Source organism: Botrytis porri (assembly GCF_014898465.1).
Source record: "Botrytis porri strain MUCL 3234 chromosome Unknown BPOR_001, whole genome shotgun sequence".
NCBI lineage: Eukaryota > Fungi > Ascomycota > Leotiomycetes > Helotiales > Sclerotiniaceae > Botrytis > Botrytis porri.
Window position 1 is genome coordinate 267,845 of NW_024066075.1, and position 15,062 is coordinate 282,906.

General features: G+C 43.5%; 6 protein-coding genes across 6 annotated transcripts; 4 read left to right on the forward strand and 2 right to left on the reverse strand.

Moving 5' to 3' along the window:
- Window positions 1-159: 159 nt before the first annotated feature.
- EAF01_000093 (uncharacterized protein) lies at window positions 160-1,065 on the reverse strand (the record flags this gene model as incomplete). Its single annotated transcript, XM_038908343.1, has 1 exon — window positions 160-1,065. One exon carries the CDS (start codon window positions 1,063-1,065, stop codon window positions 160-162), a length of 906 nt encoding a protein of 301 aa, XP_038775249.1.
- Window positions 1,066-4,714: 3,649 nt separating this feature from the next.
- On the forward strand, window positions 4,715-5,188 carry EAF01_000094 (uncharacterized protein; the record flags this gene model as incomplete). The annotated part of the gene is made up of 1 exon (XM_038908344.1): window positions 4,715-5,188. The coding sequence occupies one exon, from the start codon at window positions 4,715-4,717 to the stop codon at window positions 5,186-5,188; it is 474 nt and encodes a 157-aa protein (XP_038775250.1).
- Window positions 5,189-6,274: 1,086 nt separating this feature from the next.
- EAF01_000095 (uncharacterized protein) lies at window positions 6,275-7,643 on the forward strand (the record flags this gene model as incomplete). The annotated part of the gene is made up of 2 exons (XM_038908345.1): window positions 6,275-6,490; window positions 6,654-7,643. 2 exons carry the CDS (start codon window positions 6,275-6,277, stop codon window positions 7,641-7,643), a joined length of 1,206 nt encoding a protein of 401 aa, XP_038775251.1.
- A 2,023-nt stretch (window positions 7,644-9,666) lies between these two features.
- EAF01_000096 (uncharacterized protein) lies at window positions 9,667-11,050 on the forward strand (the record flags this gene model as incomplete). The annotated part of the gene is made up of 4 exons (XM_038908346.1): window positions 9,667-9,846; window positions 9,901-10,005; window positions 10,055-10,443; window positions 10,498-11,050. 4 exons carry the CDS (start codon window positions 9,667-9,669, stop codon window positions 11,048-11,050), a joined length of 1,227 nt encoding a protein of 408 aa, XP_038775252.1.
- A 480-nt stretch (window positions 11,051-11,530) lies between these two features.
- On the reverse strand, window positions 11,531-13,246 carry EAF01_000097 (uncharacterized protein; the record flags this gene model as incomplete). The annotated part of the gene is made up of 1 exon (XM_038908347.1): window positions 11,531-13,246. One exon carries the CDS (start codon window positions 13,244-13,246, stop codon window positions 11,531-11,533), a length of 1,716 nt encoding a protein of 571 aa, XP_038775253.1.
- A 660-nt stretch (window positions 13,247-13,906) lies between these two features.
- On the forward strand, window positions 13,907-14,791 carry EAF01_000098 (uncharacterized protein; the record flags this gene model as incomplete). The annotated part of the gene is made up of 2 exons (XM_038908348.1): window positions 13,907-14,095; window positions 14,147-14,791. The coding sequence occupies 2 exons, from the start codon at window positions 13,907-13,909 to the stop codon at window positions 14,789-14,791; spliced, it is 834 nt and encodes a 277-aa protein (XP_038775254.1).
- Between the last annotated feature and the right edge of the window lie 271 nt (window positions 14,792-15,062).

Here is a 15,062-nt window from a genome sequence, read left to right on the forward strand (position 1 = left end):
TATGCAACATCAAAAAATCGCCACAAAGCTCAAAAAAGTCATCCTTATATAAGGGGGTATCAACAACAAATGAAAGATAGCGAACTATAACAATGTAGCCCAGTGCTCCTGTCGCTCCATGAATGCAATCCCACAGGAAAACACAATCTCCTCTCCGGCTCAACGTCTAATAAAAGAACTCCACCTCCTTCTGTGTTCCTTTACTGACTGGGCTCTCTCCTTGACCCTTTCCCCTTTCATCTCATTCTCAACCTCATCTTCCATGACTAGTCGATATCTCCTCACGCTCCCGGCGTCATCATCTCCTTCTCGCATATCCTCTTGACAAAATCTACCTCCTCTTTTATCGGCGGGCAAGAAACAATCGGGTATACATCGTGTTACCAATCCCCGAATTCCTTTACTTGCTGCGTCAATGGCTGCGTACTCTAATCTTCGGGTTTGGTCCGAGGTCCAGTAATGGATTGTAGCTGGTGGGGGTGGAGCGATAGTTGAAGTTGGGTTGGATGTTTCTTGGGGTAGGTCATCGGAGAGTGATGGAAAGTGGAAATATTGGTATTGTGGTGGCGTTGATAATGTTTGGCTGTGGTGGTGCCTGGAGACATTGGGGCGTGAGTGGGAAGTGGACGCACGGGGAGATTTTGGACAGCGTTTGGGTGTTGACCGACTGGTTGCACTGGAGGCTGAGGAGGAGGTGCTAGAGGAATCCTTTGAACGCGAAGATGATTTTCGGGACGCATTCAATGAGGGCCGAGGGTTGTGAGAGGAGGATTTTGAGCTAGGTCGTGATGACGTTCGCATGTGACTGGGTATGTAGGAAACATTTTCTGCGTAGCCTGAGTCTTGACGGTTCATCTTGGTAGGGCAGAATTCTCGAGGAGAAGATATGGTGTGTGGAGGAGCACGGGATGAAGGTGATTGAGGAATTTGTTGCTTGAGCTCGATTGGTGTCGGGTGTGCTAGTGCTGAATAAAAGACTGAAGCATCAAAGCTTATACTTGAATGACTCCTATTGCTCCAGTTGGTAGTCAAGGGGGACAGGTTCCGATGGGGTCTGGAAGACATGTCTGAGATTGAAGCGAGGTTGGATCGAAATTGTAATGACGATTTGGTGCAAGTGCGAATCGTGACTTCTTGATTTCGCTCGGGGTGTATAGCCGTCTTGTATTTCTCAATCTTCTCGTAGATTGCAATTTAAGAACCATCTATTGCTAGATATGCTCGCTAGATTGGTTTAAAATCTTTTGAAGAATTCCTGGGAGCGGAGTTTCTGTGGATTTGGAAGTAAACGCTCAATTTCGTGCGGTGGGTACGTCAAGTAGATGTACGCATATGGAAGAACCACGGGTAGTACCCCAATGGTTCTCCAAATATTACCCAAAGAATGATGTAAGTAAAGTCTTAAATTTCCCCGGTGGCTTTCCTCTAAGTGTATGTACCAAGCCCACTACTCGATAGATTTGAACCTTGGAGTTCTTAGATAGTTCGTTAGATCTTCTTCCAGCGCTTGGTTTGTTGAGCCGGTACTAAAATCGCCTAGTGCAGCGATGGAAGATTGATCCAGAACAATTTCTAAGATTCGGTGTAAATGAGATTGGATGTTCGTTGGCAATCAATAAAGCCCATGCCCCTCCTAGCTCTTGTTAATGCCTCTTGCTCCGCACGAGTTGACCTCAACCCCACTCCACTCTCTTCCTATCTTAGCGTACTTCGTAGGTATCTTGAGCTTTTGTTGACGATGAGAACGGCGAGAGAAGTTGAAGATCTAAATTGGTCACACGAGGGATGACTTGATTCTAGAGAAACTTGTGCTATAGCACTTGCTCCAAGATGGATGATCGGTTCAAGAAAGGAAGAAGATTTCGCGGAAATCTTTGGGTTAAATTTCAATATATTTCGCACTATCGAGAAACCCTGGGGAGGAACTTTGCCCAAGCCGATTGTCCAATTATTTCTTGCCAATACCCACTTGCAGTTGATTAGAAAATGTCTTTACTTTTCCATGTAATAGTGGATATAATCAATACAAATCCAAAGATTGGATTCGCTGTGTTAAGAGACCGCTGCACAGAAAGAATCGCGCTATCTGCAAAGCACGTTCGGGTGCGATGTCGCCCAACAATCCGTATTTTGTGGAAAATGGCTTTGGTGATGATTTGAGACTGTAAAGAGATTCTTATGACGATGAAAATGGCGTTCGACACCGAATAAAGTGACTCAATGATAATAGAATAAGAATAGTTACCTAGGCAAAGATCAAATGCTGGAAAATGGTACAATACGATACAAGATATAATCACAATTGCGAAAGGATATGTGATGAATGAATGCTTCTGGCATTTGAATGACATATCGGCATTAGATATAAGTCAATCATTCCTATGCATCTTTCGCATGTGAATCTTTGCCAGTCTCTTGAGTCTTGAGTCTTGACTCACTCACCAATAACCTCGTGGCAGTCTATACCAAGTGAAACTCCAGATTTCCTTTTTAAGAATTTGGCGCTCCACCTCGGTATGTATTTTTCTGTCGCATTGGAATCACACGCGCTTGTTCGTCTCACTCCATGGCCCAATCATGAATATGGATCAGATGAAAGGATTATTGAGAAATGAGGACTTCTAATCTCCTAGTCCACATAACTCATATTAATTGTACTTATTATTATCTTGAAATCCGTACATGTGTATCGAAGCGGTGTGTGTAGCAGCAGAAGTATCATCTGAGTTTGGAGATGAGTACCTACTTCTATGTTTGCCCAGCCAAGCCATAAGCGTCGTATCACGTTTATTGTATCCATATCCAGACCCATACCATAGCATACCAGGTAGATAGGTACATTCAGAACTATAAGAAACCAAGTTACCAATAATCATAGAAAAGAGTATTCTTCGAGAACTCCCCAAAAGAAGAGAAAAATAAAGACGAATTTTAATACTTCCACGTGACCTAGACAGACCCTTCATCACTTCTTCCCGAGACCTTCCATTGCCAGAGTTCTTTTGCAAGACAAGACAGACTGTCACAATTGAATCATCGAACATTCTCGACCTCGAGGGCCATTCCTATAGATAAAACCGACATCCATCCAGAGGGAAATTGCTCGAGTCTTAAAGACTGCAGTTGGAGTAAGATGGCGGCATCCTGGCGTTAAATATAGCCACCTTTTCGATGTGAAGAACGCCCACTCAAGCTTTTCGACTTGATGACGGTCAAGCATTAACTACTGCAATTTGCATACTGGGTGAAACCATAAGACTTTATTTCATTCTTCTAACACTTCTTACAGTGTAACCATAATCTGTTCATCAAGCATTGTTGAATGGGTCTGTGTAATTTCTATGATTTGCCACTCTTTACAAACCACCAACATCATCGCCACATGAAAGCCTCCCACTTTCAGCGTCTGCAATCAGTTCGATGAATTCGATCTGATATAGGTCTCCTATCGGGACAAGGCCGCAGCCTTGTCTCCGGTACTATTTCGAGCAGTCGATTAGAATCTGGATTTTGAGGCTCGTTTCCATTATAAACCTTATTCCACGTTCTTTTGAAACACTTTGTAGCCTTTCTCATAATCCAAGCCATTTCTTTTAGCCTATCAAGTCTCGAGTCACTTGTTCACTTATCAAAGCATGCAGGAAGAATGCCTTTGCCTTGTGTTGATCATCACCTTGATAATACTTCTCACCTCATCCAATTCACAACAGGCTTATTGCCTTGTATCAACCACGGGTACCCATCTGCCAAGCAAGCCGAAACACATTGTCTCATCCTTCGCCATTAATATGTAGAAGAGAAGGCCGGCATATAACTTCTTAGTATCTGCTGGTCCAAGAAAGACTATGCGTGCATCGTTACAGCCTGCATATTTCACGAAACATCCATTCTTCTGCGACCGCTCTAGACCTCGAACGGGACTCTCTTTACTTGATGACATGCTAGGACAGCAAATTCTGTAGTCAAATGAGTTACACCTTTTTTCCCTTTGAATTATCTTTTTCCAACTTTCAATACTCTACAACACTTGCAAGTTCACAGCTACATAGCGCAGAAATATAATAGTTTATAGGATGTTGAAAGAGTAGTTCATTTTCAAGTCTTCTCGGCTTCTACCCTGTAATCAAAATATGGGAGTTCCTACTGCTCAGCAAACGAGCTCATGCGTAGTCTCTACCAGCACACAGAAGACTAGTTGGTCAATCTGGCGAGGCAACTCAATCAATTGCTGATATTAGAATCCTATCTTTGTCTTCGACTCGCTGAAGTAATTTCGCGACCTCATCAAAGCACCTCGATTGGCTTCAAATCATGTGATTTATGGGGCGACCTCTTGCTTACAAGATGTCGGCGCCTATTTTTAGAGAAGATCTATTTGATCGTCGAATACCATGCCCTTTTTTAGGTAAGTGATTTGGAGGTAGTACCTCCTTGGCATTTCGACCGTCTGTACCACCCCTTGAGAATTCGCGCCAGGATTGGGACCTCTAGATAGACTTGACTGCCTTTGCTAGGATTAGAAGTACTAACCACAATGCTACCTGTAAAGAAGCAGTTCAATCTTATGTGCAATTATATATGAGAGACTCGTACTGTCCTTCAGCTGTATTCAATGACATTCTCATCTGTACCAGCACTTATCTCATTGTCGTCATTAGCCTCAGCGTTTAACATCGCATTATATTCACAATTATACTCGCAACTTAAATCCAAAATGTCTTACAATGTCTACATGGTTGACTTCCTTGGTATCTCACGAGGTATCTTCGTTCAGACTGATGAACAAGGAAGCGACTGCGGTCATCTCTATCAAGTAGTCGGCGACATGCAAAACGGCATGATCCATTCCCACAAAGATATCAAACGTCCGAACAATGCCAGCAGATTCATCGGCACGGTATCGGTATCTCAATACTCGCAAATTCGCGCCATCTGCAATTCCATCACTGCAGGACCACCGAAAATCGACCCCGCAAATTCTCTTCGCCATTATCAAGAATGGACCAATAGTGTGGTAGAATCACTGTTTGCTAGGGGAGTCTTGCAGAGACCCAATCCCCTTTCGATGTCTACACAATTACAGAATGCCTCAATGCGGGTAGATCAATGCTGCTCGCCAATATACGACAACCGTAGCTTTGACTGGATAAGCGCGAGTCGATTACAGGCTCCTGGGATGGCGATGTGACTAGAAGATTGGGAAGTTTGGCTTGATTTGTCATTTGGCAAGCGGAGTTTGGGTGTTGCGGATCATAGGCAGAGGAAAATAACATGGGATATTTGGCGGCGTTGGAGGTGTCTTGGAGCTCAGTTGCAGCAACAGGCTTGCTGTCGTGGTGTGATTGGTAGAACATTCGCTCGTTCACTGGAATTTCATCATTTTAATACATTCTCTTATGAACCTTTTACTTTCACTATGACTTTAAAGCTTTGCTGAACAATTTGCGTACTTTATTTTGCGTACTTTATTTTGCCTCTACTTTTCGCTCCATAGATAGGAATCGAATGATCTGTCTTTAATCCTAGGAGTTTCGGGTTGCACGACATTGGCACCTTTCTAGTGCGGAAGAGGTCCTATTTGGAGATTGTTGGATTTCTTAAATTCTCTCGCCATAATCGAGGTGCTTTAAGTCTTCCCATATCTCGATTCTAAACCAGAAGGAACCAGTGGTCGTAGTTAGTTGATTATTGCCGATTGTAACCCGGAGTCCAGGCATCTACAGTTTCTCTTTTGTCTAACACTCAAGGTCCTGGCAACTGCCTCAACCAATTTTGAGATCATCGTCTCTTGTCCGATCTGATTGTAGAGTTTTGATATTATGTTGGTTTTCCCTTGGATTACATGTCAAAAGCTTTCCCCGTACTGAGCGGTCACTCATCAGGTCGAACCAGGAAAAGTTTTCCACGCCACCTGGTAATGAGGTTTATTCAGCAATCTATATGACATAGTATCGCAATTTATTGGTTTCTTTTTTCTCCGGGTGAAAATAATCCTTGGGTGAAAATTTCTCTACGGTCGAATCAAACAAGGATACTCGACCTACATGTCGTTGTACGACATATTGTTTTTGGCCAAACATAATAAGAACCTTGCCACTAGGTGCCTACCAAAACATCTTTTTCCCTAGCAATCTAGCACACATTCTTGCAGTTCTACCTTTCGTGGTCTTACAGACTCGTAACTTTCTTTAATCACACTTGAGAAACACGGATCTCCTATCGCCAAGGCTCAATTTCTATCGATTCCCCTGTTTTAGTAAGATTTTTCTTAATTATGGCTCGAACCCATTACGTTTTGTGGGGAAATGCATGCGAAATTCTCTCTAACGTCATATTTCAAGCTCTCACATTAGACATCACACCTAAAAAGGGGATACGAAGAGCAGTCAGGCATAAATATAATCATTTTCAATATTTCTCCCGCTCAACTGAGCCGACAGCGATCATTCGACGTCATCATCGAAACCTACCAGGCCGCGCTGTGCAGATTGTAAGTTTCTCACACTCCCATACATCCAACTTCCAAACCTTAAGCCTCACTTGGATGCAGTCTTAATGGCGTCTCTACACTTCAAATCGTCGCTTTGAATTCTGTTTTCCTCCTCTATTATGCTACTTCTTTGTAGAAGATTACTAACTTCCGATCTTCACAGGGTCGTATCCGTAAAGGTGACCACTACCATCGCTTCAAAGAAATCGTCGCCGAAGTAGAAAACAAAAGGCCCACCAAGTGTAAAGAGAAGCATCTCTACTGGATAAGTCAAATTATCACCAAATGCTGCACAAACATGGGTCGCGATGGTAAACCCGATCCTATAATCGAATGGCCAGAAAGTTCCGCATTGCTCGAAGGATATCTGTTCCTCCCCAAAACATTTCCCGATACAGAGGACTTCCCATACCGGAAAAGGGAACCGGGGCAGTCTTCGAAGATGGTGAAGGTCGCACGCACGGGTAAAAATCTTATCAAAAAAGCGGCAATCAGGATCAATCAGTATGTACCGGAGGATGATAAGAATGGGCAAAAAGGTCCGTTTGACCACGATGAAAATATCATTCAACCGGAGCCCATGACACTCCAGAACGAGGTGTCTAGAAAGAAAAAAGCAGAAACAGAAGCTGCTGAAAAGGCAGCCAAGGAAGCAAGGGAAGCAATAAACAGACTAGTAAAACGAAACCGATATCCAACCAAACGAGACGACAAGAAGCATCGTATCAAAGACGAAAATCCCGAAAATCCTTACGCGCCAGAAAGAAAAGTAGACGAAGAAAGTATTGTCACCGATAGCGATTTTGTGGGTAACTATCGAGAGAGAAATGAAGCTGATAATGATCCACCTCCTGAGAAAAAACCAAGGGTGCACCATCGTCATCGCGAATATGTGCGAGATGGTCATGGAAGTCTGGCTTCTTATCACTCGGATTCGGATTCTGACTCAAGTAGAAGCTCTATGTATGCACCATCTGTAAGAAGAATCTACGATAAGAGAAGCGTACATCATGGGAGACATCGGAGTCGTGGACATGAACATCATTGTCGTCCGGCTCATTATGATAGCGATGTTAGTAGTGATACGGGAAGACCTCCGAGCCTTTATAGCTATCCTTCGCCGCATCATGGGGGTTTTGGGTACAGTTATTAAGTTATTTGGTTATCGATATCTTAATGAGAGGATTGTAATGTGTTTGGATAATTAGTATATCACGGGGATGTTCAATGTGCCATAGATGTAGCCGTGATTTTTGATACTTAGATATGGCATCTTTGGCAGAGGGAGTAGAAGGAATACAGTTTGAAATTTGAGAGTGGCTAATTATAAGAGGAGCTCACTTATTCGTCTTGTATCTAATAATCAATCTGAACTCTATATTCATTCAGATGTCCAGGAGCCTTCTTCGCTGTTCTCTTTAGGGATTCCTCCGATGTTTTCTAAAGCCATTCATCAACACAAACATGGTTTCCATCTACATATGGTCCCTGGTCGTATGCAGGGCTACTGTGAGCGAATCAGCCTTTTCAATCAAAATTGGACCAAAATTCCTCTGGGTTATCAGAAATGGGAAGTTCAATCAGACACATGAAGACGCTTCTTTCCATTGCGAGCAACCAAATTCGACAGAAAAGTCAACATTGCCTCCCACATCTCGTGAGATACCGCTCCAACCCCCTCCAAAGACGACACGTAAAAACATTTGTCGATCAACCAAAATGTCATGTAGAGCTTATAACATAGTTCTCATGCCCCCAGACTAACCTTTCATCAAATACGCAGCCACGGAGAATCAGAATACACTACTATATTGAGATTGATTTGATGGTATACCTGATGGCATTGACATGTAGACTCAACGCTGCACTGACAGCAAGCTCTGATCACCAGTTCAGTTCGAGCGATGGGAAAGGATTAAACGAATTAAACGAGATAATAGGGACTGCGATGTCTCATCACATTGAAGCTGTGCCTTGATTATCCATTGACTTGCACGTGTAGAATTGATGAATATGAACTGAAGTATTCGGGTTAAAGTCTTCTAGCACGTTATTCAACGTCTTGATCTTCCTGTAATATCATATAGGGACGTTAACCTTGTTCACTTCCGTTAAAATCCGCATTGTCCAATACAAATCCTAGTAATCAACCAAAAGATACCTCAGCCAAAAAGTCGGTTATATTTCCCCATCGTGTCAGCCGACCGCTATTGAAATTCAGCTTTGTTCAAGAATCCGAACCCTTCTGGATCGCAGGCTGTTAGTCTATTGGGGATCAGAGTGTTCGGACGAACTAAATGGTGCTATGGTAGTCGATAGTCCTATCGCAGTCCGATCTAACTAACTTATCTATATCTCCGAGAGCTTGAATTTCATTGGTAGCCACGAATTGAAGACGAACGACAAGGTCATACTGAGTAGATATATTCCTAGGCGCATAAAAGAATGTATGTATAGGGTGTAATTAGTCTGAATAAAAATGGCGGTTTAACCGACCACCGAAAATAACTCATTTAACCTTACGAGCTTGCCGAAAAGTAATTTTAAAAAAACCTCATGAGGTAGTTTACAAAGTCGTAATATATATTAGAACGAGACGCACTTGTACTTTACAGTCGGTCAGCCAATCTCCTCGTAGTTCTTTATATGAAAGCAAAAAACAGTTGCATTCGTTCAGCATTCGTTCAGCATTCGTGAATTCCAGTCGTGTCGAAATTGACATACCAACATTCGAGTTTTGACCCTCTCCCATTAACCGAATGCAGATCCTCCGCAAATTTGAAAATTTGTCACAACCGGGCACTCCATTCAAAAATCTAGCGTGAAAAACTATCCACCGAGTCGCTCGTAAAATCGTATCTCGTAGGTGCATCGTAGATCCGATTCAAGAGGTTATCGTGGCTTAAAGAAAGACCCATTTTAGACCTCTTTCGCAGGCGCTAGACTCGCTCTTGCCCTGAAATTGTCGATGCAGGGAACTATTACGAAGCGTCCTAATCCATGTCCACCTGCCTGGACTCTCTGTTTTCATCTATATACCAGTGGCTTGCAGATTTTAGTATCCGGAAAGCCAATTTCTTAACCTCATTCCCGCGCTTCTGTTGATGATCAATGATTGCTTTTTCCTTCTCTCCGCATGAGTAACACTTCCTCGATATACCATGGTGTCAATTGCAATGGTCGACCTCGTCTCTCGTGATGACAATGTTCTCGGTGTTAATCGAGGAGCCCAGGTGACGGGTGTTGCCTGTGCCGCTCTAGCCCTACCGTGGATTGCTGGTATACTTCGATGTTATGTCAGGATTGGAATTCAAAAATTCTTTGGACCTGAGGACTGGTTGACTGTTGCTTCTATAGTACGTATGTCACTTTGATATATTGAGACTCAATATTGATATTATGGACCTTAGACTATACACACTGCTTTGTGTGGACTTTTATTACGGTCACTCGCATTTGGACTCGGTGCTCATATATACAATATCAATTCAAATTATCTCGATATGCTTGCTAAGGTGTGTATATTTGAAGAATACAATTGGATATCAAGCTCACCATTCTCAGTATATATTCGCAAGTGAGCTTCTCTATGTCATCACGATGGCTATTACGAAGGTTTCCATCGGGGTCTATTTTTTACGACTTGCCAACAAACGATATCAATTTTGGATTATATATAGTGTCATGGCTATTGCAGTTCTAGTCAGCATGGCCTACTTTATCTTCGTACTGTTGCAATGTCAACCGATATCTTATTTCTGGAATATGTTCGACGACGGCAGCGGATCTTGTTTGAGCACATCAACTCGAGCTAACGTTACCTATGCACATGCCGCCATGAGTGCTCTAACGGACTGGGCTTATGGTATTCTACCAATTACATTTGTCTGGAAGATGAAGATGAATCCGCGCACAAAGCTATCAGTTGTTCTAATTCTATCTCTCGGTTTCTTGTAAGTTTCGCCAACGTGCGTCTCAAACACAACGATTTGTTAACATCCCTACAGTGCAAGCACAGCAACAATAGTCCGCATATACTACATCAACAAACTCAGCCAAACCACCGACTACACTTGGGAAGGAATCAATCTAGTTAAATGGTCCATCATTGAACCCGCCATCGCCTTAACTGCCGCATCCTTTGCGACGCTTCGACCTCTCTTCAGTGCTCGTCAAAAGAAAGCATTCAGTATCTACTCTGATAAGTCGGCCACCGCTGGCAAAGTCTCCCAGGATTCCCTTGCCGATTCTGATGACGAGTTTTCAAAACAATTCGCTGCGATGTTGGGTCTAGACGACCCTTATGGCGTTCGAACATACGTATATGCAGATAAGAAAATCGTGCGGAAGGATGATCTAGAAAGAGAACGACTACAGGCGGCATGGAAAGCTGAAGAGTCGGATGATTCAATAGAAGTCAGTGTTCTGAGTTCAGGGTACCAGACAGGAGAGAGCAGTCGATCGATTGGAGAAAGTAGTGAGACAGGAAGTAGAAGTGGGGATAAGATTGATTGGGCGAGTGGATATAAGACGACTGTTATCACTCAGACGAGTGAATGATTTGTTTATTTGCGAAGATACCTCTGTGTTTGCTTTATGTTTGCTGTGTTACTTAGCGGGAATTTGGGATATTATTATTGGCTCTTCTGTTCTATTATATGATATACTTTGGAAAGAGGGGGCTTGAAATATTATGTTTAATGAGCTCTACAATATTGTATCTGTGCATGTGAGCGCAGTGGTACATTTATGATGACATCTTTTGAAAAAAGCCTTATAATTTGCGAAATAATTCAATGTGAATGCCGAAAAGTTCAGACCCCATCATCCGGTGCAATGTCAAACGAAGTGTCCTCTCAGCGGGTGACATCGGATAACAGTGCCGACTTCAGTCAAGACACTCAACATCATGTTGTTCCATTTTGTACAATCAGGGAGACAAATACGCACGGGATTTCTTTTTTCGGGAATCTACGATGGCCCTTTCAGAACTTAGATATGAAAAACGTGGAAATCAACCAACACCCCCCCAAAACTATCTCAATTGACACTATCAGAACCTCCGCCCTCGACCTCTTCCTGCACTTCCAGGTCCGATTCCGAGTCTGAACCCGACGCTTCACTCTCCTCCTCATCAGATTCTTGTTTCCGATCTCCCATATCCACCCCCGATTTGCTTCGTTTTCTCTTCTCCTTATCGGTACCCCGCCATCCTCTCTTCCCGGTGAGTGGTTTGAGAAACCTATCAGTATGTACCGCTCCATCCATCTCTTCATCGCTGTCAATACGAGAAGCATTTCGCTTTGTGGGAGGATGACCTTCACTATCCGCGTTTTCCGTATCGGAAGCTGAATCTGACGATTCGTTATCATCTTCATCGAAAGACGCTCCAGATTCTTCAGATTCATTGAGATCGGGAATCATTCCTGGGTGATATTCTGTCACTTTATCGTCCTTTCCTCCGACCACAGGTCCCTCAACCATAGTCCTCATTATCATATTCCCTCCAAAAAGATCCGCACATCTTTGCGTTGCCCTAGCAATGACATTCGGCGAGAATCCAACTAATGCAGCAGATCCCAGTACCTCGCTCCAATCCCTGAGACCTAGCATCTGCTTGCGTTTCTTCTCTGAAAGCTTTCTAGGTGATTTGTGAGGAGACACCGAGGTGGGCGTTTTTTCACGTTTAGGTGTACTTAGCTCGATTGGTGGGGCAAAAATTGGTAGGGGTTTCTTCTGGATTCTGGCAATCCGAGTGAGATACTCATGCTGGCTCTCGCCTTCTAACCTTTCGTAAACCTTCTTCGGCCGTCCTCGGTGAGTTTTCTTCACTCGCCAAAGTTTGGGGTCGTCAAGGCCATTTTCATTTGGTGCGAAAAGAGGAACGGCTGCAGGATCAATTGACTGAAGTTTGCGTGGCCGACCCACTGGCTTTTTGACAGGCGAATCTCTATCTGTAGCATCACCTGCTATGCTAGTTGCACGTGAACACTCCACATCCGTATCGAACTCAGCTTGAGCGGCATATTGTCTGCAGGTTTTGCGTGCATGATGCAAAGCCATCAAGACATCATTCAGCCTTGAAAGGGTATGTCTGATTGACGGGCGCAATAATTCTCGGGAACGCTCGTCATCAGCTGATATCTCGGGTCGGAGAATAGTTGTGGATAGAGGTGGCTCCGATGATTTTCTAATACCATCATCTTCAATCTCAGGATCTTCTGACTGCTCTTGTTGCGGTTCATCAATATTCATTTCCTCTGCAACACTATTTTCGACTTGTCTTTCGTGGTCTTCGGCGGTTTCCCGTTGCAGAAATCTCTCTCTTGAATACTTTAGTGTGACCCCGATCAATTCATCTTCTAGATCCCTACTCAGATTTGTAGCCTCCTTCCTTCTCAGAGTAAACACTTCATCAAGATCATCCGGGCCTATCTGCTCGCCTTCCCTTGGGACCTCCGTTGCTTCAATTGGCCATGCAGTCCATTTTTTAGGCGGTGCAAATCCATTTGAATCATCTTGATCCTCATCTTCACCATGAACAGTTCCATCAGCATTGGAATTTTTGGCTCGCTTTTTCAACGCGAAAGCATTATATAAATGGAGACTCAAATCTCTGTTCCGAAGCTCATCCAGCGAGGCCGCCAAACCACGTTCTTCTTCTGTGATTTGCTGCCATGTTGAAGGTGGTCCATTCCAGCGATTTTCGCGTGATGGAGAAAAATTCGTGAATGTCGAGTTTGTTGGCGACGACATTGCGAAAATGTATGCGATGAAGATTGTTTCGAGGATCTTCTGAAGGCTTGGAAAATGTACGAAAGAAAGTTGATTCGGCGTTAGGCAAAAAAGGTGCTTACCGCTTACCGTATTTGATTTCACAACACTTTCCACAACCACAGTCGACAGGTCAGAATTACATCAAATGTTCAACTCTCTCTCAAAGAAATTCAAACATCATAAGGGCTGCACAGAGGTTTCTAAATGATTTGTTGGCTCCTAAATATCATATCATCATTCTGATATTCCAATATTGCCAATTTTCTAGTACTACGATATATGTACACATATGCAGGTACAAACTTTGAATCTCTCAATCTTGATTCAGTATAGTTTGTCCAGTCACATTCGTTGGATCCAAGAGCTAAATAATAGAATTTGTGTTTAAAACTCACCAGCAGAACAATTTTTGCTCTTGGTATTCTTCAAAAGATCGTCCACTAAGCTTTAGTAACCTCGTAGTTTCATACTCAAGTACCGAACTGGGTATAGTGGAGTCTAGACCTATATCCTCAGTATATCATGGTATATCAGAGATTTTTCATCTGCATCATAAAACCTCTACCACAATTTGTAGACCTCCACTGATCATTCGAAATATACTCGGCGCTGAAGGATGTTAAGATTCTTGCCGCGACCATGAACACCCCCAATCGGATCCATCGACTTCCTCAGAACGGTAACCCACAACTGCCTACAAATTCAAATTCTCAATCTCTCTCGAATCAGAATCGACGTCAAGTCATCGCAGCGAACCCCTCTCAGACCCAAACTCAACGACCCAAACTTTCACCACCTCCCAAAGAATGTCCGCCCCAATCAACTAAGGTATCTCCGTAGTTTCTTTCGGGCATTGTCTTGTCACTGACCTCTCTTTAGTCTTCCGAACCCTCGTTCAAATGGACTAACCCGGATCCTTTTAATACTGAAGGTAAAAACCATTCGACACGTCGGACTCTTGCTTCTCCCGCGCGCTTCTACTCTGACATCGACAGCGTCGCTCCTGATTCACTGGCACCCTTCAACTTCGATCTCGACACCGGCATTGACAGCGTTGCTCCTGATTTACTAGCACCCCTGGACTTGCACTCCGGCACTGACAGCGTTTCTCCTGATTCACCGGCACCCTCCGATTCTGACATCAACGCCAATGCTAATGCGCCAGAGGTGTCAATAAAGCAGCGTATCTACAATGCCATACGCGCCTTTGGGATTGAGATCAAATCACGAATGAGATTGGAAAGTAAATCGAAAAGGGAGGAGAGGAAAGCACGAGAGGAACTAAGACGCAAGAGCATAGCAAATGGTGCCGCAAGAGCGAAGGCCGAAGATGCGAAGATGAGGGCCAAATTGGATGTGCACTATGACGAGGAACGGAGAAAAAACAGCAATGCGCGAAGGAAAGCAAAGGAGAGAGAGATAGAAATGAAGGCAAAAGAAAAACGTCGGAAGGCCCAGGAAAAGAAGCAAAATGACCGGGAGAAGAGAGAGCGCAGGGAGGAAAAAGAGTGGGGGAAAATGTGACTGAGGTTCAGGTCGGAAAATCAGAAATGTCGCTCGTAGAATAATGTAAGGATGAAGATTGCTTTGGGTTGACTATATCGGGAGATGTTTTTCCACATACATCATCATTTCAGGCACATAATAGAGGCCGTGTATCATAGCTTATAGTTTGAGACCTTCGGCAGACTTTAAATTTCTTAGCCTTCATCGTCGTGGAAACATTGTGGAAGTTTGTAATGGCGTAGTAAAATCGGAGCTCTATTGGACATAAGTTCATAAGAATCACGACATG